This window comes from Amblyomma maculatum, chromosome 5 (genome assembly GCF_055883805.1).
Source record: "Amblyomma maculatum isolate TAMU_Amacu chromosome 5, ASM5588380v1, whole genome shotgun sequence".
Taxonomy (NCBI): domain Eukaryota; kingdom Metazoa; phylum Arthropoda; class Arachnida; order Ixodida; family Ixodidae; genus Amblyomma; species Amblyomma maculatum.
In genome coordinates, this window is record NC_139348.1 from 150,022,844 (window position 1) to 150,048,027 (window position 25,184).

A 25,184-nucleotide genomic window follows, 5' to 3' on the forward strand; every position below is an offset into this window, starting at 1 on the left:
AGTAGAAAACGAATCTACGCTTACTACCTCTGCTATAGTTATTTATCGCTTTCGTTTACTAGATGGTTCAAAACAAGATGCAAATTAGGAATTCATCAAATCTTTCGAAAACTCTATTCCTAAATTATTCCCGATTACAGTAGATAACTCCTCTTTGTCTTTTTCATTCTGTGTCTTTACATTTTTACAATATTTTTATGTCTGATGATGTAATGGAGACTTGATGCCATGTTTCATAGTCTCTGAAAAACCCTTATATGACTATTGTTTAGTAATTAACTATTGTCCGCTGCTGTACTGCACTATTCTCTAGAATAAGAGAAAAACCTAAATTTTCAGGGCAACATTTTGTTCCTGGAGAAAGCAGCTATTTCATTTTAAACCAATGCTCATGGTGCGTCATGTAAACAACTGCTAATACCTGTTATCTTAGAGTGATTTGAAAAAAAGCCCAGGCGAAGAATCAGCCATTTTCGTTACCGCGACTGCTGACCTTAAGGATATGAAAACATTTAAATAGGGCCTACCGTCTAAGCATGAGATACAGTATTCGGATACAGGCCGTTAATCTAAGACATTTGGCAGTATGAACTTCGCGCGATGTTCGAAATCCGTCGGATCGTTGCTACTATGAAGACGTAAAGTTACAGTTCCCACAGGCATCAGATGTATAAGAAGCATTCTCAAGGCATTAAAGCAGGCAGCATTTCCGTCATTCGAAGCTCCGATTCGAAGTTTTTTTCTCGTAAATTGTATTTCCGATAACTCACTGCGACACTCAGTGTGTTATTCTAGAGTCGTACAGTTTTATCTCCATAACTCTAGATATCAAGTTTTTCCTTTGGAATTTGGCCGGACATTTTCACCTGTTTATTAATTCTTGTAAGCAGTAACCTCCCGTAAAGTTTAGATTATGAAAAGCGAAATTCATAAATCGTAAACAGAAAGCCTGCTAGAGCGAGAGCAACACAAAGACTTCTTTCAGCAATATTGAGAATATGCTTTTATTTCAATACTCCTATGTCATGACCCTGTCCCCATAGCATCCGTTGTCCACTATCATCATGCTGTTTTCAGCACTGGTTCTTTCGCACACACTTGTTGTCGGATTGCCTCCGGTAACGGTTCTCCTTGCAGAAGCATCCGCTGACGCTGTCCTTTGTGCAGGACTGGGTTGCACCTTCCGGTTCTCCGCACTTGTGTTCGGCGCAGCTGCTGCTTTGGCCAGTCTTGTACTCCTCACCCTTGTCGCAGTCGTTCTTGTCTGCATCAAGGAATAACAAATTCAAATGTGCGCACTCAGGCTGAGAACCACGCGTGCTTAATTAAAAGAAAGTGATATGCAACCAATGAATGATATGCCCAATGACTGGCAGTGGGCGTACACAATATTAATCTCTTCCTTCACATAACGCTATGACTATCCAGTTGTGCGAGTGGAAAGCCTTTTGCAGATATCCAGGAAACTGTCAGAGGTTCGTTTCAAGTGCTTCACAGCAGTCCAAGCAGAATTTTCAGCTCAGACGTCGCATGTGTGTACCTCAGAGCGCACAGCTGAACCCTCGCCGAGGCTGAGTTGGCACTATGTGGCCAAAAAAACATCAGCGCTGCGGGCTCAGTGCCTCGGCACGCCGCGCCGTGTGAATATTTCGTCAAATGTTGAGCCGGCAACATTAAGTCATGTAACTTAGATCTACAATTGCCAACAAAGATTATTATTCTTACTGTATTCGTTGGGCAGAACTGTATTTCAGACACGGAAATGCATTGATCGGTTCTGTAGGCCTCTGTAACAGGCACTCCAAATGTTTCAGTTGCGGGCCTCTTTTTACCTCTCTCTCGCTGCTCCCAAAAACAGTTTGCTGTGTTTTTGCCGTTCCATATGCTTATTTTTTCTGCCTTCATATTATAATAACCATTTCTACGATTGTTTTCCAGTACCATCACAAGAAAGGATCTCTACGAAATACAGCTGCCGGAGAAAGATTCTCAGAGTTGTTTTGTCAGTAGCCTTTCCGACCCTCGGTGGGTATAATCAAGGGAGGATGATCAATAAACACAAGTAATGTTAATTTATAGCGCGTCTTTCATAATTAGCGCCATAAGACGATAGCACAGAATCTACTAGTTCATATACTTTTCTTTGTAACTCACACTTAATTTCATTGCACTCGGATCACGAAACACATTGTGAGAATATCAATCAGTAGGGGGGTAATGTTGATGTAGATAAACTGTTAACGAACTCATAACGAAAATAAACACCTTATGAATAGCAAGGTTTAAAGGAAAGACCGCACGTCAAAAATATCTTTAAGCGTGCGAATTTAGCCTTCTTACCAGCGAATGCTGCTTGCAGGACCACCAGCATGACTGCTGCAACTAGAAGGACCTTCATGGTGGCTCTTTTTGTTTTTGTCTTCAGGTTGAAACGTGCTCAGGTATTGAACACTTATCCTTTAGAGGGCCATTTTTATATTGGAACCCGTGGAAGCAGAGAAGGCACCAAAGGCCGTTTATAGCCGAGAGCAGTGACAAGGCCGGAAGTCGCAGAACCTAAATGACATTCATTGTGATTCTATCACTTCATTTTCTCACATAAGGCGCTGAAAAAAAAAAAAACGAGTACTAGTTCCCGTCTTTTTCTGTTTTGCGTTTTGTAAATACAGCATTCAAACTCAATACACACAGCGAGGACACTTTGTCCGGGCTTTAAGGAAAGAAACGTAGCGTTCTCCTTTTGATTTGTGGCAGCGGAAACTATGACTATCCAGTCGTGCGGTTGGAAAGCCTTTTGCAGATATCCAGGGAACTGTCAGAGGTTCTTTTCAGGTGACTTCTAGTTTCCTTTTCAAAAGCTAGTCGGTAGGTTGCTTGCCTTAATGATACGTCAATGAAATTGTAGCGTAAATCAGATGAGTTCCCAAACGCTCTGCCGGGTAATTCTGCTTCGGAAGTTCAATTGAAGGCACGCATAAACGTCATGTTCATTCCTGATCGCTTGAGTCAAAGGTCAAATCTTTTTTCCCCTTCCTGAGTTTAAGCCAGCCACTTATAGGTAACGAAAAAAAGCCTTTTACTTTCAACGGAATATGAAATAAACCTTTTCGTATGCAACTCGAGAACATTTTAATCGCAGCATGTCCAATCACTTATCCACTACACAAGGATAACTTTCTTCTAGAGTTCACCGAATAAAGAGAGGACAAGATGTATATATCAAAGATTTGTGCTTTAGGACGTTACACAGGGCTACATTGAAGTGCTTTTCTATCTTTTGAATTATTTGTAATCTATGCGAAAGCTTTGTCTACATAATCGTCCTTATGAAGAGGAAACCACCATATGCTTTCGCTGTTGCAATCGTCGTGTCAGGACCGTCTTATGCAGCTACGCCGACAAGCGGTTAAACGTATCTATATAAGGCCAAGCATGCAGCGACATTACTCTGCAGCATTCTACAAGTATATACTTTTCACAGAGCATCTATGTTTATTTCTTTAATTTTCATTTTGCTTATGTAATAATTCGGACCTTACGCGGTTCAAACAGGAAGTGCAGATGGCAAAGGACTGTTCATTAACATGAATGAGAATCATGAACGGGAAAAGACGGTACTTATAATAAGACACCACAACACAAAATCCTTTAAAATATTTTAAACCACACATATTTTCGTATAATAACATATTCACAGAGTTATGATAATAACCACTGATTAAAACCATTCAATGAAGATATGTGAGGGGCATGAGTACGTGGACAAGTTTTCTACTTCAAAATAGGCTTTAATGTCGTGGATACGTTGGCGGCGGCGGAATACGTTGGCAGCGAGTTTCGACGCAGACTTAATCGATAACATAATGCATATGCCTCTTCGTACCATGGTACACTGTGGAAACTCTGGAAAATATGTACTAGAGCAAGTCAGATGAATGTCAGTAAGATCTGCTTTTGGAAATTTCTTTTTCCAGCTGCATTCTACACACATTTCTGCTACGACATGGCTTGAGCAGAAAAATATATTCGTATCCTGGCCCAACAACAAACAGCTTGTGTACAAAACCTCAAACACAGTTGAACATGCCTTTATATATTGCCGGAAACCGAGTTTTAATTGAGATACTCTTACAGAGCACTCTCGGAAAGGGGTTCCCATCACTCGAATCAGATTCAATATCTACTAATCGAAAGTGATCAATATATGCCGTTTCATATATTCCTAGTTCTGAGCCTTCACAATTTGTGGACGACAAGAATGGCTGTTCGTTATGGAGACGTCAATGTGTGTTTGACAGGGGATACTTCATACAAAGTGTTTCGTTCATGAAAGGTGTGTATTGAGTCCAAAGCGAAACCCCAGAGTGGGTGAGTCTTGTACATATTTGACCTTGCCGCCCAGGCAACAATATTACTTCAGCGTCTCAGAATTACCACGAAAACACGTCGGCAGCGTTATTTCTTGAAAGCCCCACGAAGCCTGTGATCAAGCAATCATTCGTTGTTGTTTGCTTTCCTTTATTTCTATGTGTTGCTAAAACGCGCCTGGGCATTGTAGTGCTCTACTCCCATCCATTAACGTGAGCTTTATTGAAATGGAATTCATCCACAAGAACAAATAGTTGCATTATTTTTGTCATTTCTCTCACATGTGTAGAATAGCCCGTAGAAGATAGGACAGTTCGGCGTCCTTGTGTTTACCAACTTCAGTCTCACTTTCTATCCTGCTTTCTTATAGCACGAATTGAAATTTTGATGACTTCGGTAAGGGGAAAATCTATATTTTCGTGCTTTATGAAAAAAAAACAAGTGTCATGGAGTGAAGAGACATGTGATTTTTTTAAGTTTCGGATAATTAACGCACGGAATCAATTGAAAGTTTGTTGTGTATATGCATTGTTTTGGAACAGAGTTAGCACCTAAATGTGGAGACTGCGAAGAGTAGCGAAATGCAAGTGCCTTATTTCCTCGACATTGGTAATACTTGCTTCTATCTTTTGTCTTGTAATGCATGCGCAAACATTGGGTGATGTCGTAGTGAATTCAAACTGAGCGCTGTAATGACAAACCACGTTGCTGGGCTAGTTGGTGAAGCATGCTTTCGTAAAAACGATATTCAGCGCTACATACAAGACACGGACACTGAAAGAAAACACAGGACGGGCGCTGTCATCATTGTGTCAGGACGGGCGCTGAAACACAGGACAGCGCCCGTCCTTTGTTTTTTTTTTTTTTTTCTTTTTTTCAGTATCCGTATCTTTTATGTAGCGCTGAATATCTTTTTTCTGCTCTGATAACTTTACGCAAACTAATAAACTCGGTGGGCTGTAAAATAAAGAGTTGAAACATTTCTCATCTGTCCCTCACATATATTCACAAAAATGTCCAGTCTCTGACGTCACCAAATTAGACCGAGATAACCGAAGTTTTAATGAACAGTATTAGATGACTCATTGAGGAGAAAACTGTCGTAAGTCGGGAAATTCCCCAACACTCATAGAGACAACTTTACTTGTAGATGTATCTATATTTTATCAGTGTCGCCACCTCTCGACACCTTCTGGAAAGCATCCAATCACCAGCTTGAGGATCCGAAAATAGAACTGACAACGGGCAGACAGGTGTGAGGAGGTCGGTAAATGCTAACGTGGAATATTGATACAAAGCTTGACACAAAGGTATTAACAGCTTCTATTGATTTCGCATTGCGAACGCATAAAGTAATTAGATGTCCCTGCCAGTTTTTTTCAACTTGAGCAAGTTGTTACGCAGAAGCTTCAAAATTTTTCTGCATGTCGTCTGCGCAAAGTGGTTCAGGGTGGCAAGCTCGGTGATATGGCTTGAAAAAAATTATACCACGACCTTTGCAAGTGTTCTACTTAAAGGCGTTAGGAATTGTTTTTGTACAATGGTTTTCTAGATCGTCGGTGTGAATCCCTCAGACATGCTGGGTCTCAACTAGACTAGTAATAATTAATATCGTCGTGTGGGCCAGTCGGTGAGGCATCATGAAGAGGAGCAGAGCAAGAAGACAAGGAAACAAGAACACACTGCGCTAGTCCTGATTTTAAGTGTGTTCGCGTGTCCTTGTTTTCTTGTGTCTTGTGTTCTTGTGTCCCACTCCTGGCATATATTTTTTTTCTCCGAGCACGATTGACGGCTAGATGCACTGCTGTACGAGTGATATCGGTTGTTTATTTTGGCATGGCACTCTGTGAATTATTGTAGATTATATATCTACTATATTAGGCAATTTTATATTTATCTTTGTTTTGCTGGTGTAGCCTGCTCTTGTACTGAGCTATTTTATTTTTCTGCCCTGCCTTCCTAGACCCAGAGAACGGTCCGCAGTATTGTGAAAATAAAAAGTAAATAAATAACTAAACAGTCCGCCGAAGTTTAGCCAGCCCAACATCAGTAATAGGGGAAAAGTCAGGTACATTTCAAAAAGTACTTTCATTTCAATCGCCGAACCAATCCTTCCTACCCAAGAGTAGGCGCTGGGATCTTATAGAAATTTCAAAAACTGCTTTTATTTCAATCAGTGCAACAAACCGGGCTGCCTGAAATCAGCCGGTGTGAAGTTTCAAAAATTTGTAAAAATAATTTTATTTCAGTCACCTATAATCCATATGCACCCCCCAACAGCAGCCGGCATCCGAATCCCTCACGCACTCTTCAGCATTGGTTCTTGCGCACGCATTTCTGGTCGGATAGCCTTCGGTAGAGGTGCTTTTTGCAGAAGCACCCACTGACATCGTCCTCCGTGCAAGCTGGGGGGCCTTCCTGTTCTCCGCATATGTGTTCGGCGCAACTGCTGCTTTCGCCGGTCTTGAACACCTCTCCCTTTCTGCACTTGACCTTCACTGCATCACGAAATTGCACATTGGTGCGCATAAGTAAATTTAGGCCATGCGAACACTGGGAGTCACACAGGCGGATTTTTAAGGAAAGAATCAGTGCGCAGAACCTAGGCACAACTGCACGTAGTTACAGCCTCAGGTCACAGGAACTCAATAGAACCGACATGCCCCGTTCTCCTCATTTTTATGTTTGACACACTAAAGCCAGTGCACGCAACAATGTATACACGTGATTATGCATTGCAATTCGCAGCTGAATGCTCAATGATCAGGTTCGCGCAGCAAACAAAATATTTATTCTAAGCAGCAGATCATCATCATAATTATCCTCAGCCTGACTATACCCACTGCAGGGCGAAGGCCTCTCTCATATTTCTCCAATTAACCCGGTTCTGTGCTAGCTGCATCCACTTGACCCCTGCGAACTTCTTAACCTCATTCGCCCGCCCCTGCTACGCTTTCCTTCCCATGGAATCCAGTTTGTTACCCTAAGCGACCATCGGTCATCCTCTCTTCGCACTTTATGTACTGCCCATGCCCATTTCTTCTTCTTGATTTCCACTAGAATGTCAGTAACTCAAGTTATTTCTCTGACCCACTCTGCACGCTTCCTATCGCTTAATATTACCCCTACCATTTTTCTTTCCATAGGCCTCTGCGTTGTCCTCAACTTAAGTAGAACCCTCTTGGTTAGCCTCCACGTTTCAGCCCCATAGGTGAGTACAGGTAAGATGCAACTGTTGTATACTTTCCTCTTGAGCAATACCGGTAAGCTGCTAATCATAATCTGCGAGTGCTCGCCAAATGCGCTCCATCCCATTCTTATTCTTATTCTTATTCTTATTCTTATTCTAAGCAGCAGATACTGAATGTAAACCATGATTCGGCGAGCGCGATGAACTAGCCTCTCATGTTGGCACTGACTACTTACAGTTTTTTCCTTTGTTATTTTCTAGAGAATTTTGTAACACGAACTTTTGTGTGCATGCCTTTTCATAGAAATAGCTACCGACAGCGAATAATTCGTATTGTCTGATCCACTTTTCAGACATATTTCAGGCGATAGATCATGAGCCTAAACAACTTAAAAGTATGGTAAATTTAAAGGCGCCGAAACCACACACACACACACACACACACACACACACACACACACACACACACACACACACACACACACACACACACACACACACACACACACACACACACACACACACACACACACACACACACACACACACACACACACACACACACACACACACACACACACACACACACACACACACACACACACACACACACACACACGCACACACACAAGCGAAGAAAACGGGACAGAGGCGCTCTCTTAAGTTCTCTTAAGCTTCAAAAAGGTCCCATCTCTCAAAAGCACCTTCTCGTGTACTAACAAGGAGAGTGAGTCGGGAGGAACGAAACAGTTTCAACTGGTTTTAAATGTATTACGACGCATCCACTACCGTTTTACCGCAGTTAACCGGCCTTGCAACCTTTCCATTTATTTCGCTCTTGCGTTTCAAAGACCACTCAAGATAACATTCCAACACCACTTTATACAGAGAGGCCCATTATACAACGGTAGGATCTACCAATTCTTTTCTTTATATGCAGTTCAACCAAGGAACATGGACTGTCTAAGCACCATCGGGGCTTTTATCCTGAAGGTAGAACTACGGTTCAACAGGCCTTGAAAAGAACATTTATCTAGTCATTTTGAACAATGCCACTGGTAAGCGATAGACATTGTAGAAGGCAGGAAGAAAGTCACTTGTTCCCTTCATAGTACGGCATCTTTTTATCAGCTCATAGTGGCAAGGATTACAAGGATCACTATTCAGGGTTGAGGCAAAGGATAACTTCCCACGAGTGAAGAAGGCAGCAAAACCCTTGCAAAAAAAAAAAAACATCACGCTTTTCTATAAACATTCATCTCACCTGTGAAGGTGGCTGGCAAAACGGCCAGAGCAAATGATGCAACTAGAAGAACCTTCATGATGACGCTGTATGCTTCGTGGGGCAAGAGTCTTGCCCTCCTGGATGAAAGGCGCGAAACTTGTGAATGGCTCCCTTGAAGAGTGCTATTTTTATTGCAAAAAACACTCAAGATAGGTTGTGCAACACCAACAAGTTTTACGCGAAGCGGCAAAAACTAGTAAATCTTCCGCTGCTTCTATTCATCAGTGGTTGGCATTGTCGATATCGAGCGAAAAACACGACTACTCGTTCATCTGTATGACGTTTCGTAGTGCCGGTGTATTGGTCTAGATTCCTGCTGCTGAAGCGCCTTGGCACGCTTCAATATTTCAGCAGAGTTCCCGTTTCACGCACAGAGATCTAACGTCTCGGTGTGGATAAAGTTATAGTTAAGTAAAACGTGGTATTGAAATTTATCGAAATCACAACTTATTAATGTATACGCATAAATTTATTTTCTCCTATTTGTTAGTTTAAACTGTGTAGGTGGCCACCTCGGTTATCCTTTATGCATAGCCGCGTCGCTTTATGCATGGGAAAGCGTTTTTGTTTGTTTTTTGTAACCGTCAGTGTTCGTTTTTTTTTTTTTTTTGTGCTATCCTGCATTACCGACTTTCTTGTCAAGGATTTCAAGCCTGGTGATGATCTAAGCGATACTGTTGGAAAGTCTCGCAATGCCCAGCAGTTCGCGAAAAGCAACCTGTTCGAGTGCATTGACTTGCGTTTCCGTCTCACGCCTAACATCCTGATCCTACTCCTTGAATCACTGTTTATGCCAACGTATCACTCTGTTCATCATTCGATACTATTCTCAACTTAAACACCACACCACCACATAGTTGGTTTATATTAAGCGAACGAATAAAGCTGCGCGAAAAACGGGACTGAAGAAACACACAGGCGCGAACCTGCGCCTTGTTTGTGCCTGTGTGTTTCTCCAGTCCCTTTTTTCGCGCAGTTTTACTCGTTCGCCTTTGAAAACATTCGGCCAATAGCGAAATAATTTTGCATGGCCGCCTCATATTTCAGGGATCAGTGCTTTGAGCTCTGTCCAGATGTCCAGATTGGCTTCCGCCTCGGATGCTGAATATGGTCTGCTCATGTAGATTTAGAAAGCAAAATCTGCCTTGCTATGCAGAATGCTATGCGACATATAGCATCCTTCACCACTGCAAAATATATTCATGGCCTCTATCGTTCACTGCAGGATTAGCTCAATTGGATACAATTAGCTTTGTTTGAAATGTGCACAAAAGTAGTGTGCTAGATTTTAAATCCACCACCCCCTAACATGTTCCGTTACGTTACCGCTCAGACAACATACCTCAAATGAAATCTGCGAGGTATTTAAACTTTACTTACGATACTAGTATGAATTTGGCGGCATGACACCAAGAGAATGTTCAGAATGGTGAGCGTGCACTTGGAAGGCTGATACGTATAAGTATTAGGAAATTTAGGCAGCAGGAGACGGCAGAAAATTAGATGGGCTGATGAGGTTAAGACGTTCGCAGGGTTCAAGTGGATGCCGCTAGCACAGGACCGGGCTAATTAGCGGAATATGGGAGAGGCATTCGCCCTGTAATGGGTATAGTCAGGCTGGTGGTAATGATCAGGGAAATGTGAACGCGCCGGGACATTCTTCTACATTTTTACGAAGCCTATGCGAGACAGAGTCTGGAATGTGGCTGCATCCTTTGCTGTTTTTGGAAAGACGTGCACTTCACCTCTGCCTAGCTCTCACACAATTACTCTCCACCGCTGTTCTGTACCGGGAGGCTCGTATTCCGTACCTCAACTCCGTTTCTGCCTTCTGTCAGCTCTTTCTTGCTGTCATTCGAGTCTGCTCCCGAGGTGCCTGCACCTATTTTTGTGTCCCACCCAGACCTCTTTCTCACCCACCAGTGGCCAAGGTTCTGCCTGCCTCTGGTTGTTTTCACTGTGAGCATTTTAGAAAACATTGGTGTGGACCTAGATTCCACATGTCCAGTTATTAACGCGACAGCGTTAAGGGCCCCGTGTCGCAGAAAAGTCGGTGTCGTCGTCGGCGGCCGTCGTCCCGCGTCGTCCGGCGTTGGCCGTGAGAGAAAAATCCCAGAAGCATAAATAAAAACAACTAGGAAAAATCGCCGACCTGAAGAATCGAACGGGGGCCTCCGGGGTGCGAGACGAGCACGCTACCCACTCCGCCACGCCAGCTTGTTTTTTCTTTATTGCCTGACTTCGACACAATACACAAAACCACTTACAAGGCACAATGAGCATTCATTAATATAACAGTCAGCCAGGTGGGTTGTGGCGTCGTCATTCTAAAATTCCCTTAGGGTCACTAATGGCTCCAATCTTCCGAGCCACTCGGGAGCTTCAGGAGCAAGTTTCTGAATTTCAGTATATCTATTCATGCCTTCCCGAAAATAGATCCGTGCTGGCCGTGCGTAAGGATCGCAATGGTATCCTGCCATTCTCGAGCGCCAAACACAGTGGAGGGCGATTAGCATAATAAGGTCAAATGACACTCCATCCTCATTCTCTACTGGCAAGTACCTAATACCGTGCGAGTCTAATGGAAATTCCTTTTTTAAAGACCTTTGTAAAATATCCCAAAAGTATACCCCTTCCCAACAATGTAGGAAAACGTGGTCTATAGTTTCTGGCTGTTTACAAATTAAGCAATGCGAACCCCAAGGTAAAAATAAATTCTTCCCTTCCAAGAACTGCTTTCATCATCATCATCATCATCATCCTGATTATACCCACTGCAGGGCGGAGGCCTCTCCCATACTTCTCCACTTAACCCGGTTCTGTGCTAGCTGCATCCACTTGACCCCTGCGAACTTCTTAATCTCATCCGCCCACCTAACTTTCTGCCGCCCCCTGCTACGCTTTCCTTCCCTTGGAATCCAGTTTGTTACCCTCAGCGACCATCGGTTATCCTCTCTTCGCACTACATGTCCTGCCCATGTCCATTTCTTCTTCTTAATTTCTACTAGAATGTATGTATATATATATATATATATATATATATATATATATATATATATATATATATATATATATATATATATATATATATATATATATATATATATATATAGCGAAGTATACGCTTCATTAAAGGAAACATTTTTTATTTTTCATTTCACTCGACGTTTCGATCGGAGACCGATCTTCCTTTAATGAAGCGTATACTTCGCTATATACTCTTTTAGCAGTCTAGTACGTTATGTTCTCGCAACCTATATATATATATATATATATATATATATATATATATATATATATATATATATATATATATATATATATATATATATATATATATATATATATATATATATATATACGTGGGCTTTTATATGATAGCCTGCGACGACGCATGCATTGAGTTGTTGCTGGCTGCTCATCCCCACAGGTGAGGACTACATCGAGCATGTATGCCTCTCTACAAAAAGCGGACAGACACCTCGACGTTTCATTTGAATGAAGGAGCGTTATGCTACAAAAAGATAAAAGCAACGAAATCACGTTCAGAATAATTTCGTGTACTGTGTCTTCAGAAGTGACGGAATTTCAGGTTTCATTGAAATAAAGCTAAAAAATATATGTTGTTGGGAAGGTTGGCTCATGATATTCGAGCTTCAGGCTCCGTTGAAAGGATAGAGAAATTTCTACTTAGGTTTATCTGAGGACACGTAATTACATAGTTTTTCCACCACACATAAGAAGGTATCCATACAATAGCGGAAAATGAGCTGCCACGAACCAAGTGCTCTCGGAAACATACTTCACTATTAAAAATGATGATTGACGTGCCCCTAATATTTGCATAGTATTCCGCGCAACCACAAAACCAAAACAGCGCTAGAAGTTCTCGAAATGTAAATTGTCCAGAATAAGCCAACATTTATTCCTGAAATGTCAATCAAACTTTTAGTAGTGAAGTGAGTTTCTTAGAACGCTTAGGGTTATTCTTTTTCAAATAATATTTGATATTCTTCTAAAGGCATGCTGACAAGCCTGCGTAACTAGGGCTTTTCAAGTAGCCCTCATTAGAAGGTTTGATCTGTCCCTTCGTGATCCCTGCCCGTGATTGTTTTTTACTGCGCAGCCTAACGTTTCATGATCAAGCTCTGACCTTCATTGCACTACATTCTGCTAAGCTTCATTTCAGCAGTCCTTTCCTGAATTCCCTCATTTCTGGGACTGAGAAAAAGAAATTCTCCTCCCTACGTTTTCTTCTTTTCAGACGGGCATTTAGGACTTAAGTAAACTTGGGGGCTCATATAGAAGTCGTCTGTATGAGGTGCTTTTTCGAAAGAGTATTTTCTTTTCCTGTCAGTCTCAGTTTTGGCGTTGGCAAATAAATGGTGACTTTGACCTCGCAGTTGACGGAGAGGTTTTGTGAGGGATACGAAAGCTGCCATACGGAAGCTGCTCGTTCTCTCGCTCTCACAAAGGTCGCAAACAAGCGTAAGAGTTGCTGAAAATTCAAACTGCGAAACTAGGAATATAACGTTTCCTTATGCGGCAATTTCAGTTAACAAAGTCAAAGGCTACAAAAGAAAGCCACATGGCACCTTCACAACCCTAGCAGTTTAAGAACATCTACTCTATGTGTACAAATGCGTGCAATGTGTTTTTACACTTTATCGAAGAGCAAGGAAGTGCGCTCAACGAACGCCCGTGGAGGAGCCGAAGACAAGCTACATATGGAGCACAGTTTGTATATGTCTGATGACACTGAAAGGCTGTGAAGTGACTTGACGCGAGTGGAGAGAGACCGAAGTTGAGGATGCGCGTGCGGTACGCGACTGCTTAGTTAGGAGTAGCGCGATCTAGTTACTCCGGATTGATTAACACTGTACTGAGACGGCCGTAACGACCGCAACTTTGACCCGCGGCACTCTCTCACTAGGTGTAGCTTTGCAGCTATTTCGCTTAATCGTTGGTTAAGCCGCGTGACATCGGCAAAATCCTTGTTGTAGCTAGTAATTCTACGCAGTAAAAAGAAGCGCATAGCAGAACAAATGCTGTCAAATTGTTTACCTAAAATAGTGGAGGTCTGCAAGGTCACCTAAATTGAATGATATGCTCTGCAACGCTACAAAACAAAAAGAGTTAGGAGCAGTTTTTTTTTTCCTTCGCGTAAGGCTTTTTATTAAATATCATTTCAGCAAGTAGTGCTTGGCGATTACCTCTGGTAGGTTTCAAAGGGCGCGAAAGAGATTCACTGAAGAGCAGGTATTCATACATCACTTCATACCTTACGGGCTTCCAAACAGCTGATATTCCGCCATAAATTGGATTTACAAAAAAAAAAGCAAATTGGAATTCGACCGATACTAAATGCAAAATATGCCATTCACCGTGCATTAGCTTTAGACTGAAAGACGAGTTGCGCCAGTGGACACCTCTGTCATTCTTAAAGCTAGTCCATTAAGGGTAAAGCGCGCACTATAATTATCTTTCTCAACAGTGCCAAATTAACTGTGCCTTCTGTCACGTCAATTTTTTTTTTTTTCTGTCATATTTCGTATCAGCGAATAACGTTTTCTAGCCCCTCCAAAGAAAAATACTTGTAAAAGAGGAAATGCTTGCTAGCTCCACAATGTGGTCCATTGTGGTCCACGTGGTCCACTGTGGCAGATATAAAACGTGCTTCGGCTGTACATGCACTCAAGTTGGTAGTCAGCGCCAGTCCCGTCTTGTATGTGTCTCCCCCCCCCCCCCCCCCCTTCATGCTATCTCATAAAATGAAAACAAAAACTGCATCTATCAAGAGCCTATCCTTGGACACTTGATATTCTCTTGTAAATATATAAGAAATTATACAACAGCATTGTATATTTCGACAACAAATGGTATTATCTCTACATATTTCTTTCTGACACACGACAAATTTAGGTTATTGCCGTATTTACTTGTGTCATTCATGCTTTTGCAGACGTGATTATTAGCGTTCATTTTTCATTGCGCTGAAATATAACGTATAATAATATCTTTCTTACTTTCGAACCTGTCTTTTATGAAAGGAAGGATGTTTAATTCGTAACACCATAAGGACCAAATAAAATGTATTTTATAGCTTTTTGCAAGCCAAACATTATTCAGGGTTACCAGAGAACGTAATTGTTCAGCTTTTCCTAAAACCTCCCCAGAAGTGCTTTTGCATGCGAGTAGGCGCGGCATCATATCCTTAGTGCCGATAGGCATCCTACGGCCTTTCAATGGGAACAAACTTTTGCCGCACTTCATGTTTCTCTTCTCGAGTGTTGGTTGGTTTGTGGGATTTAACGTCCCAAAGTGACTCGGCCTATGAGAGACGCTGTAGTGGAAGACTCCGCAAATTTCAACCACCTGGGGATCTTTAACGTGCACAGACATCGCACAGCACACGGGCGCCTTGCTTTTCGCCTCCATCGTAAAGCGGCCGCCGAAGCCGGGATTCGATCCCACATCCTTGGGAACAATGGTCGAGTGCCGTAACCACTGTGCAACGCCCCGGCGGGGTCCATGTCGAGTGTGGCGATGCTCCTCTGGCAAAAATAAGGCACTTCATCATAGCCACCAACTCACTGGTTCAACCTGACCTGAAGCTGAGACTGATTTCACCAACAAGTGACGCACTAGAATACGTATACAGTAACCAAAGCTATAGCGACTTACCCTAAACCTTGTCAGCGCGCAGTGGGCAGAACATAATGTGTGCCGTCAAGTGACCACATCAGGCGAATTTTAGGTCAGTATGAACCCTTCCTCTCTTTTCTTATCTGTAGGCCATTTTAAATGCCATATCTGCGGCTCGAATTCTTACGGGGACTGAAGGAAAGAAACGTCTCTGCGAAATTAAAAGTAAGAACAATGTGCGGGGCTCCGTTCTTATTATGAAAACGACCTTATAGCGATTCTTGTATGGCTTGATTTCAGTCTTGGTTCAAACTAGGCAGTATCCTTTATAGCCCTGTTTAAATTGGACTGTGGTTTTTTGATTGGCTGCTGGGGCCACATGTCATTGAATTCGGCTTTATTTGCTTAGTCAAAATGAAAAACGAGCTCTGTGTGTCCCTATAGCAGTGAATCCTTGAGATAAAGCAGAAAAATAACTTTTTGATTAACACCGTGGAGACTTTACCGATGAAGAATTTGGTTTCGCGTTTGGAAAATTTGAACTGTTTGGTTCATTCAATCACTTCGAGAGTGCGCAAAATACATCTTTGCCGCAGTCGTTCAGCTGCTAGCACTCGTCCTGCTCCTGCACTTGCTATACGACTGCCTCTGGTAAAGGCAGTCCTTGCAGAAGCATCCGCTAACGTGGAGCTGTGTGCACAACACGGAGCTGACCTCGAGACCTCAGCAAGAGCGCTCGAAGGAGCTGACTATAACCAGCGATTTGCCTCTCCCCCTTATCTCAACCATACGTTGCTGCGCTGAATAAAATAGGCGTTCACGAGCGCTCGCGTGGGTTTTGAACTACCGTAGCCCTTCCTGCGAGAAGCGGTCACAAAAAAAAAAAAAAAAAAAAAAAAAAAAAGAGGAGAAATCATCTCGATCCACCCTAACTTTCGAATCCTCTCCTGATGCGAATTTGGCGTGACTAAACAAACCTGTTAAAGGGTCAAAACATAGCGTGATTCAAAGCAATGCCCACAAGGTTAAGGCGTTAGCTTCGCAACAGCGCGAAATCGAATATCGTGATTATACTGCGTTTCTCAGTGTTTTTTTTTTCTTTGCTTTTTCTTCATGTACCAACCGTTTTTGATCGTATCAGTGCTACACATTTTGCATTTATCATTTTAATATAGTGCCTGTGTAGTCGAACATTTCTAAGCAAGTTTTACTCTCACGTTCTGCAGTATACTTTTGTTGCTGTTTTTCTTTTCTTTTTCTGAAACGACTCGCTTTGATCTTCCTGGCGATCATTTCAATACTCTTTTTACGTACAGAAAATTGCTTCTGGCTTCTTTACCTGGTTTTATTTTGGTGACGTCTTATTCCCTTAACCATTGTATGTGTCCTGCATCCGTAATACATCCCCCTCCTCTCCCCGCGCCTCTTACAGCAATGCCTAAGTGCAAAGGCAATGAAAAGTTTGAAAATGAATAAAAAATATTGCCTAGTGAAGAAATCTATTTTAAAGGTGGTCATTTACCTGACAGGTGAAAAATAAAGGTGCCAAAATATTTCAATGCCAAAGGTAGCATGCAAGATTGGCAGCGCAACTGTATACAGTGACGCGAACATTGTTGACCATAGCGCACGGTGCCTGCAGAGTCGACATCTGTGTCGTCTACTAGAGAGAATGTAAGTTTATTTTACTGCCATACCTTTTCTTACACGTCCTTTTCTGACCGGAGGCATAGCTTAAAGACGTGCTACATCCGCACGCAAATACTGGGAGCTAGGGGTTGTTGCACCAGGCAAATAACTTTTTTGGGGCTTCAGTGATTAGAAGACCGATATGTGAGTGTTAAAAGATGGTGGGGGATTAAGCATGGCTTGAAGCTAGTGATAAGGGTGAATGCTCCAGCAGCATGGTTTTTCATGGTTTGGAAAAGTTTTACACGGTTCGACGGTTTCAATTGGGGGGAAGTCAAGTTTCGCCTAAAGAGTGGATGTGATAGCGCCCTGAGCAGCGCTTTCTTATTACGCAAATCTTTTTTTTATATTCTACGTTAAGATTAGTTTTGGTGGAAAAAATACGCAATATTCGTCTCACTTTTCGAAGCAAGCCAACACTTAGTTAAGTCCACTGTGAGTACCAAGTGACCAACTGACCAACTGAGGTGAGTCCAAGGTCATTGGCACCCAGTGATATGAAATCCGAAATTGCACTCCAAGTAGCAGAGCTATTGTCTCAATAATATGACTCCTAGATTCGGCATTACACCTTAAGCATGCCTTTGAGGATCAACTTGGGGGAATCTTTATTAGTGTAACCAGTTTCTTTTCAATTCCTACATATGCTGAGAAAACTATGTAGACCATGACTAACATAGACTTCATGTGCAGGACTAAAAGATCACAGAAATATAGCGATAACTGAGCTCTCTTCTTTTAAGTGAATTGTCCTCGGTTTGTGCGTGACATTGTACAGGTCGAATTTTTCTAATAGGCTTCTCGGACAGTAAGACCGATTTATGTCTCGCAAAATGCAGTACCAAGGCATGCAGCTACGTCGTTCCGAAATAACACTTTCGTCAATTCACTGGAAACAGTCCGTCGTAATTTGGTTTTTACTGCCAGTTTTATCGCATATATCCGGCCCCACTAGCGGGACTGTCTAAAAGTCACAGCCCACAAGTGGTCGCGTAAATTAGGTAGAAACAACTGAATGCCACCTTTCACGTTCAATACAGAGACACAACCCATCGGCTGACATTTTCTGGGGCGTTCAGGTGAAAGTTCATGGCCCGACGCTGTCCTTCATTTGAGGCTGCAGAGTCAGCAATGCGTGAAAACTGTCCCTAATGAATAAAAACTAACTGATCAAGTTGGGGAGAATGGAAACATATCACCCATGAGTTTGTACATTATGCCATTCTTTAACCTCGTGCAAAGTTGCTTCTCTTAAAGAAGATATATTTTTATTTTTCTAATTTCCACTTTTTATTCTCTTTGAAGGGATAGAGAATTAAAGTATGATGCAGAAAACATATGATTCAGTCGCTTTTTTTTTTTTTTTTTACTTTGCCAAAATTGGTACCGAATATCATTGCGAGATGTTCCGGTTAAATACTTCGAGAGGTAACCCCACTTGGTGGTCAAATCAAATTGAACCATTTTACCTCTGCCAGGCTGTTGAAAATATTGATATATAACAGCCGCAAATTACAAAACCTACCTCGATGGGTAGGAGCTATTAGCAGTGAACCAATGCAACACCGCATTGGAAGTCGAGTACCTTTGCGAACCACGTAACGCTGTTTATATGTTTTGGGAATAGCGGATTCAGAAATGATTATTGGGGGTTTTTCGAAACAATTTGGAGTATGGCGTCATAGATGACCGGTGCCGTCCAACAATCCTTGAGCCTAAAGCTAGGTTGAGCATTAGCCGATTGGTGCACGCAAAAGAACACATGTATATAAAACGCAAGACGACTCTGGCTCTACCTCCTGATATACTTACCTAATTCAACGGCATATACCAAAGGGTTTCAAGAAAAGCCGCCTCTAATGTTTAAGAATACGTTTTTGAGGCAAAACAACTACTGCTTAGTTTCGTAGCACCAGTGTTAGCTAAACTTATTTACAGCTTAAGATGGAAAAAGTTACCTCAAGTCTTATAGATAACTTTTTACCTATTCAGATACGTGGGCAAAATAACTACTGCTTAGTTTCGTAGTACCAGTGTTAGCTAAACTTATTTACAGTTTAAGATAGAGAAAGTTAGCTTAAGTCTTATAGTTAACTTTTTACCTATCCAGATACGTGCGCAGTTATAGTGAGATATTCGTAGCTGGTCGATAAAACAGCCGTGTCACTGGTTAGTGTTATGAAAACGCAAATTACCGATCGTGCTGTGGCTCGAACCATTATTGGTATTTCTTCTGCAATTTCATAATAGCTCGCCTGCAGTACACTGAGTAATCTCAGTCAACCCAGTGCACCATGGTGTACTTGCCACGTGACCTTCCGTGCCACGCCTCGGCTCAAGCAGCGATGAACACCGCCGTGCCGGTGACACGTGCACGGGTGGCACGACGCGTGGAGCATGCACCACGAAGGTATGTTTATTAGATTTATGATTCAGGTTTTCGGGGTTTAACGTCTCTCTGGCGCCTTGCTTTCCCCCTCTCCATCGAAAAGTGGCAGCCCCGGTCGCGATGATCCCGCGTACTTGAGAGGCGTCGCAAAGCGCGCCGTAAGCGCGCGCTTTTCGAATTGCGCGAGAAATGTCCAAAATGGGTTCATCCGCTGAGCAAGGGATAATAGTGTTTTCAATGATATAAAGAATTGATATCAGCAGTTACATTAGCTAGATATGAAATCTCTAGTGCAGCTAGGCCCACATCTGTAGTTTAAAATTTCGTCACTAGAATTAAGTCAACTAGACATCAAGTCGTTATTATTTTCCTGCTTTCTGACGTCCCCCAGTACCGCTAATGTCTTCTCGTAAACTCTTTCACATTCCATAACAAACTTATATTTAATATTAGTGATGAGCTTCCCTGTGTACCTGGTAATGGCTGAATATGAAAAAAAAAATGAAAGTAAAAAGACCGATAAAACAATTCTGCTAATATATGTTTCGCTCAAAAAATATTTGTTCTTGTCGATTATCTTCAAAAAGGGGAAATATAGGGAGCATACACCTACGTCACAGTGGCGGCCATTTTGTGTTGCAGGAAGCTCGGGGAAAGGTTACAGGCTTATCTAATCGTCTTATTGTTATCTGTTTTGGTTTACACTGCTGAAGCTGTGGTCTGCACCGAAAAGTGGCGCCCGTAACGTCCCTTGAATGCATCCTATATTTTATTTGCCTTTCCTTAGATGAGGCAGCGTAACCCTCAGCAGTCTCGTTAGTGCATTGGCCTTTTTTGCTGGTGATCTGCCTCGAGCTAAGTTACACGACCAATGCAGGATACAAAGCTAGGAGCCTGCGGTCAACTGTCTCAACATAAAAAGTTTGTCTGGAGCCACGTTCCTGCTTTGATGTCCGATATTAGTTCTGTTGAATCCCGCACCCTCCCGTATTATCTATGCAGACTTCTACCCACATGGTGCAATAGCTTGTTTCGTTTGAAAACCGCTTTGTAATGGAACTTGCTGTAGAGATGCTGGCAGCTTACCTCAAATCACCAGCGGTGCACTGAGGCAAGCAAGGCCGTGTGGAAAGCAATTACATGAGTATAGGATCCCAGAAAACGGCATATTTATTTTACCAAGACTCAAATGAACAATCAGTGATAACCTGCATGATTATTGTAATCTTTTTGGGTATAGGTGCATTTGTGTTTTGGAATGAGCCCGATTTGATTAACTGTGTATAACTTTATAATTTTGCTAACTCCGACACGACCCGCTCTATATTAGTTCCTAATCATTATCAAACTCCAATGTAAATAGCCCTAACTAATTTATAGTTCATACTAAATTCGACGTCAACAACATTTACGATTAATACCGGATTGTATATTTCCGAAGAAAGATGCCCAAATCACACGTTCACTGATACGGTCCCTCAAAACATGACGAATAGTAATTTTGATTGTGGCTGAAATTACCCATTCCCATATGTGCTAGCCCCATTCTAAATATCGTATACGGGTTTTCTTCTCCGATATCGTAAGGAACAAAGCAGCAGAGAGGACAGGACAGAGACAAGGCGACAACACTGCTCCTCTGTCCTGTCGTTTCTGCGGTTTTGCTCCTACGTTGTCCCACCAAATAGCCTAAAGCCATGTTCTCTCACGTTCTCTCACGTTCTCAAATATTCCGAGCACACGAAGACAGCCAAGAGAAAACTTGCAACCATGCTGCTTTGACGTTACACATGTCATGTGCACAAAGCAGCATTAGGCTACAATGAACACATCCAAACATTTACGATTTAGTCTAGTTACGCAAAGTGATAAATACGATCCGTTATCAAGTCGCATTTCACCTCAATTTTGGTTCGAAACACACCTGGTAACGCCTGTTTTGGAAACTAAAAAAAATTTGAGGACACTTTGGCGACTAAAATGATGAAAGGCGAAAGCCTGAGTACTGCATTCTGCTACGCGACTGTTGCGCATGTAGCGATGAATGCTGCTACGAGTAAAGCGAACGACTACTCTTTCATATTCTGCTAGTGCATTTATGCAGCGAATTCTGCTTGGTAGCGACGAGATCGCGCTCCTTGTACCTTCTGTGTTCAACGTTTACTGTTGTGTGGTTTTTACCGAGTGCGCGGTATTAATCAGCAATTGATTAAGTAATCACGCGACTGTCACCGGTTAGTAATGGTTAATTATTTAAGCACTGATTAGCAATTAGTAATGAGTAATTAGTCATTTATTTATCATTTAGATGTTACTTAATAAATAATATTTATTTAGTTATTATTTTATTACTCAATAATTAGTAATTGATTATTGATTGGCATACGGCCATATAAGGCACGCATTCGCGCGTACTGTGGTGATGCTCTGTGATTGGTCGAGACATTCATGACGTCATCCCGTCTCGACCAATCAGAGCCGCCTCAAAAGCGTGACACTTTTGCTGACGACAACGATGAGGCAATAAAGGATTTCGCCTTAATATTTTGTTTATTCATTTAAAGATGTCTTGACGCAAATCTCCACCTCAGTCGTGGCTAGCATTCGTTCTTGCGCACGCACTGGTTGTCTGACTGCCTTCGGTAGCGGTTCTCCTTGCAGTAGCAGCCGCTGACGTAGTCGTCCGTGCACGGCCGCGTTCCGTCCTCGGGTTCTCCGCACTTGTGTTCACCACAGCTGCTGCTCTGGCCAGTCTTGTACTCCTCTCCCTTGTCGCAGTCAGGCTTATCGTCTGCTGCTAGGAACAGTTAAGAAATTCAAAATAGCGGCATTTGCAGGATGCCTAATTTGGCAGACTTTACACCACGAAAGCTCTAACACAGAAATCATGTACCACGGTGTCACATAGCGCTCTGTCTGAAAGCCAAAACTGATTCTGCCTCTTATATCAACTGCACGAAAAGAGCCTCCAGAATACATTATTTTGCCGCCATTTTTTTTTTTTTTTTTTTTTTTTGCTGTCACGTCATAGGTTCAAGCTTTTTTGAAAAAAAGCTTCGAAATACACTAACATAATAGGCACAGGGGAACACGCAAAGGGTCCTAGCACTATTATTTTACACTGTCATTTTACTATTTTGCCGCGTGAAGTTTTAACATCTAGGCCAGTCTTTTAAGTTTAAAAAAGCCTGTCTGGTTTAGTTTGAGGGATTTAACGTCCCAAAGCGACTCAGGCTATGAGAAACGACGTAGTGGAGGACTCGAAATTCCGACCATCGGAGGTTGTTTAACGCGCACTGATATCGCACAGCACATGGGCGCCTAGCTTTTTTGCCTCCATCGAAAAGCAGCAGCCGCATACGGGATTCGCTCCCACATTCTTGGGCATAGCAGTCGAGCGCCCTAACCACTGCACTGCACCACTACGGTGGAGCAGAAAAGTCTGTAAAGCAGTACTATCACCCAAGTCAGCAAGGTGCAGCAAGGCATTATAAACTCCTACGCTAGTCTTCTGAGTGAACAAGAAATGCTGAATTTGTCTCTTGTACCTTTGCTCTGATCTTTAGTGACATGACAGAGAAATGACAATGTGCACAGTGCACCCAGCAATACATCAGTGGTTCTGGAGACGGTTTCTCCTTAGACTACACTCTATACATTCTACATATATCGGATAAGGTTTATTTCGCTTTGGTCAGCTTACCAGTGAACTTCTTACGTCCTTTATAAGGGCGTGAAATTGTAGCTGAAAAACTAAATACCGAAAAACTCTTTATAACGGCTTCTGCAACATAAGCGTGTGCTGGTAATTTCATACATAAATATATTTTCTAGTATATATTTTCTAGTATATAAAATACAGCCAGCGCACTGTGAAAATTGTTCGCTAGAATTTAGAATAAACCCAACTGAGATGAGAATGAGATTTAATGAGTAAGCACAGGAACTGAGAATGAATGGAGACGCAGGTAAAAATACTGCAAATCAAGGAGGCAAAGTATCTCACCAGAATAAGCGGCTTGCATGACAGCCAGCGCAATTACGAAGACCAGAAGAACTTTCATGGCACTAATAGATGATATTGCCTGGTGTCGAAATATTTCTCTCCTTTGGTACAGAAGCGAGTGCGTTTTTAAGTCAGCAGCGGTGGCCTGTCCTTTTTATACACGTGTCCGTGATTCAAAGTCTGGTCTGAACGACAGTTTATGGCCGAACCCAAAGATTGATATCTCCGGAAATGACACATTGGTAATAAACTATTTTTTACACTTCCATGAACGAACTACCCACGCACTGACGATCAGAAAAACAACCTTTTGCTTTAATTCTGCCGGTATCATAGAGAACGTTAATTCAGTTTCTCCTTTCTTTCAAGCAGCTTTCAATTTTAATTGCCCCTGCAGTGAGAGGGCTGCACTGAATAGAAAGTGGCGTTCAAAAATAATTAAAGCTTGGTATTTTCATCACCGAGTATAAAATTAAAGTAGTAAGAATGGTCTTATTTGTTCTTCATGGTCTTCTTTGATCGTCTAAATTACAGTAAAAAATGTCTTGTATATACTTGGGAAGTGGGTATAATAATTTACCTAGTATATCATGGGTTCTTCACATAAGTATTTTCTCATGAAATCTTTTTCTTTTTCAGAAGTGTGTACGGTACCTGCTTTCTTTTCTTTTGTTTTGTAGTCCCAGTTTTCAGCTCAAAATGTTCTACTAGGGCGATTATCTGCCCTCAACCACCGTCAGCTGGCCCGTAAATCATATCCGACTACTAAAGGTTACCTGCCGTGCGTCTACTGATTCCGAACTTCAAATATAGAAATAGTATCGGAAGTCGGAAGCACGTAGTTTCCTGTTATGCTTCTGTTGAAGCTCATCGTCCGACATGGTTCGCCATTTGCAGAGGGAGCGAACTTTCTTTTATTACTATCAACGTATCGGATGTGCCGGGAAAACTAGAAACGAATAGCGGAAGGTTAGCTTCCACTCCTCCACGTGCAGGTCATGTCACTCTGAGACCCGGTTAACAGATATCCAGCATGGCAATAGCTTTGCAGCTATTAGCATGTTTTGTAACTTCAAATAAATTACGAACTGTGGTGTTTGCTTTCAATCGCTGGGAGTGATATATTGGTAAAAGACGACAAATAGTTATTGCCGCTCCTACTTCTGACAGCTCACAAGACGCTAGATATTTTTCTTTTAACCAGCCGTCGATACCACCGCAGAGTCCTCTCTGCAGCCGCGTGAACATTTGCGGAAGCGGGCTCGTAATAATTCCTATGCAATGGTCTTTCCCTCGATGTCTAAATGCGCTATAGGATAAATACCACTGATCCAGCTGCAGACTTGTGCCCTGCTGCGGTAAAACTCCGATTCTGAGCCCCTCAAGGAGTAAGAAGGCAACTGACTTCAATTGGCGCCAATGTATTTGCAGCGTGTATTTGATGTCCATTAACCAAGCACGTTTGTCCTCGCCTCTGGTACCACTTATCCATGTCATTCCCGTATGTGATATTTCTGAATATAGAACTACTGACACCCTTTTTAACCATGCCCAGTGTAAAGTGATGATAAACGTAGCCTCTTGTTCATAAGAGGTGGTTGCTACCTGCTAC

General features: G+C 42.2%; 1 protein-coding gene across 1 annotated transcript; it reads right to left on the bottom strand.

The window, feature by feature from the left end:
• Positions 1-22,163: 22,163 nt before the first annotated feature.
• LOC146189940 (uncharacterized) lies at positions 22,164-23,630 on the bottom strand. The gene is made up of 2 exons (XM_084603352.1): positions 23,573-23,630; positions 22,164-22,357 (listed from the first exon to the last, which is right to left on the bottom strand). The coding sequence occupies exons 1-2, from the start codon at positions 23,628-23,630 to the stop codon at positions 22,164-22,166; spliced, it is 252 nt and encodes an 83-aa protein (XP_084459478.1).
• Positions 23,631-25,184: the final 1,554 nt, after the last annotated feature.

What these genes read in the sequence shown, in the direction of transcription:
- LOC146189940 (XM_084603352.1), bottom strand. Translation starts at nt 23,630, where the DNA reads ATGAAAGTTCTTCTGGTCTTCGTAATTGCGCTGGCTGTCATGCAAGCC. An exon ending in CATGCAAGCCGCTTATTCTG is followed by an intron (nt 22,358 to 23,572) that starts GTGAGATACTTT and finishes TCCTAGCAGCAG; the next exon opens with ACGATAAGCCTGACTGCGAC.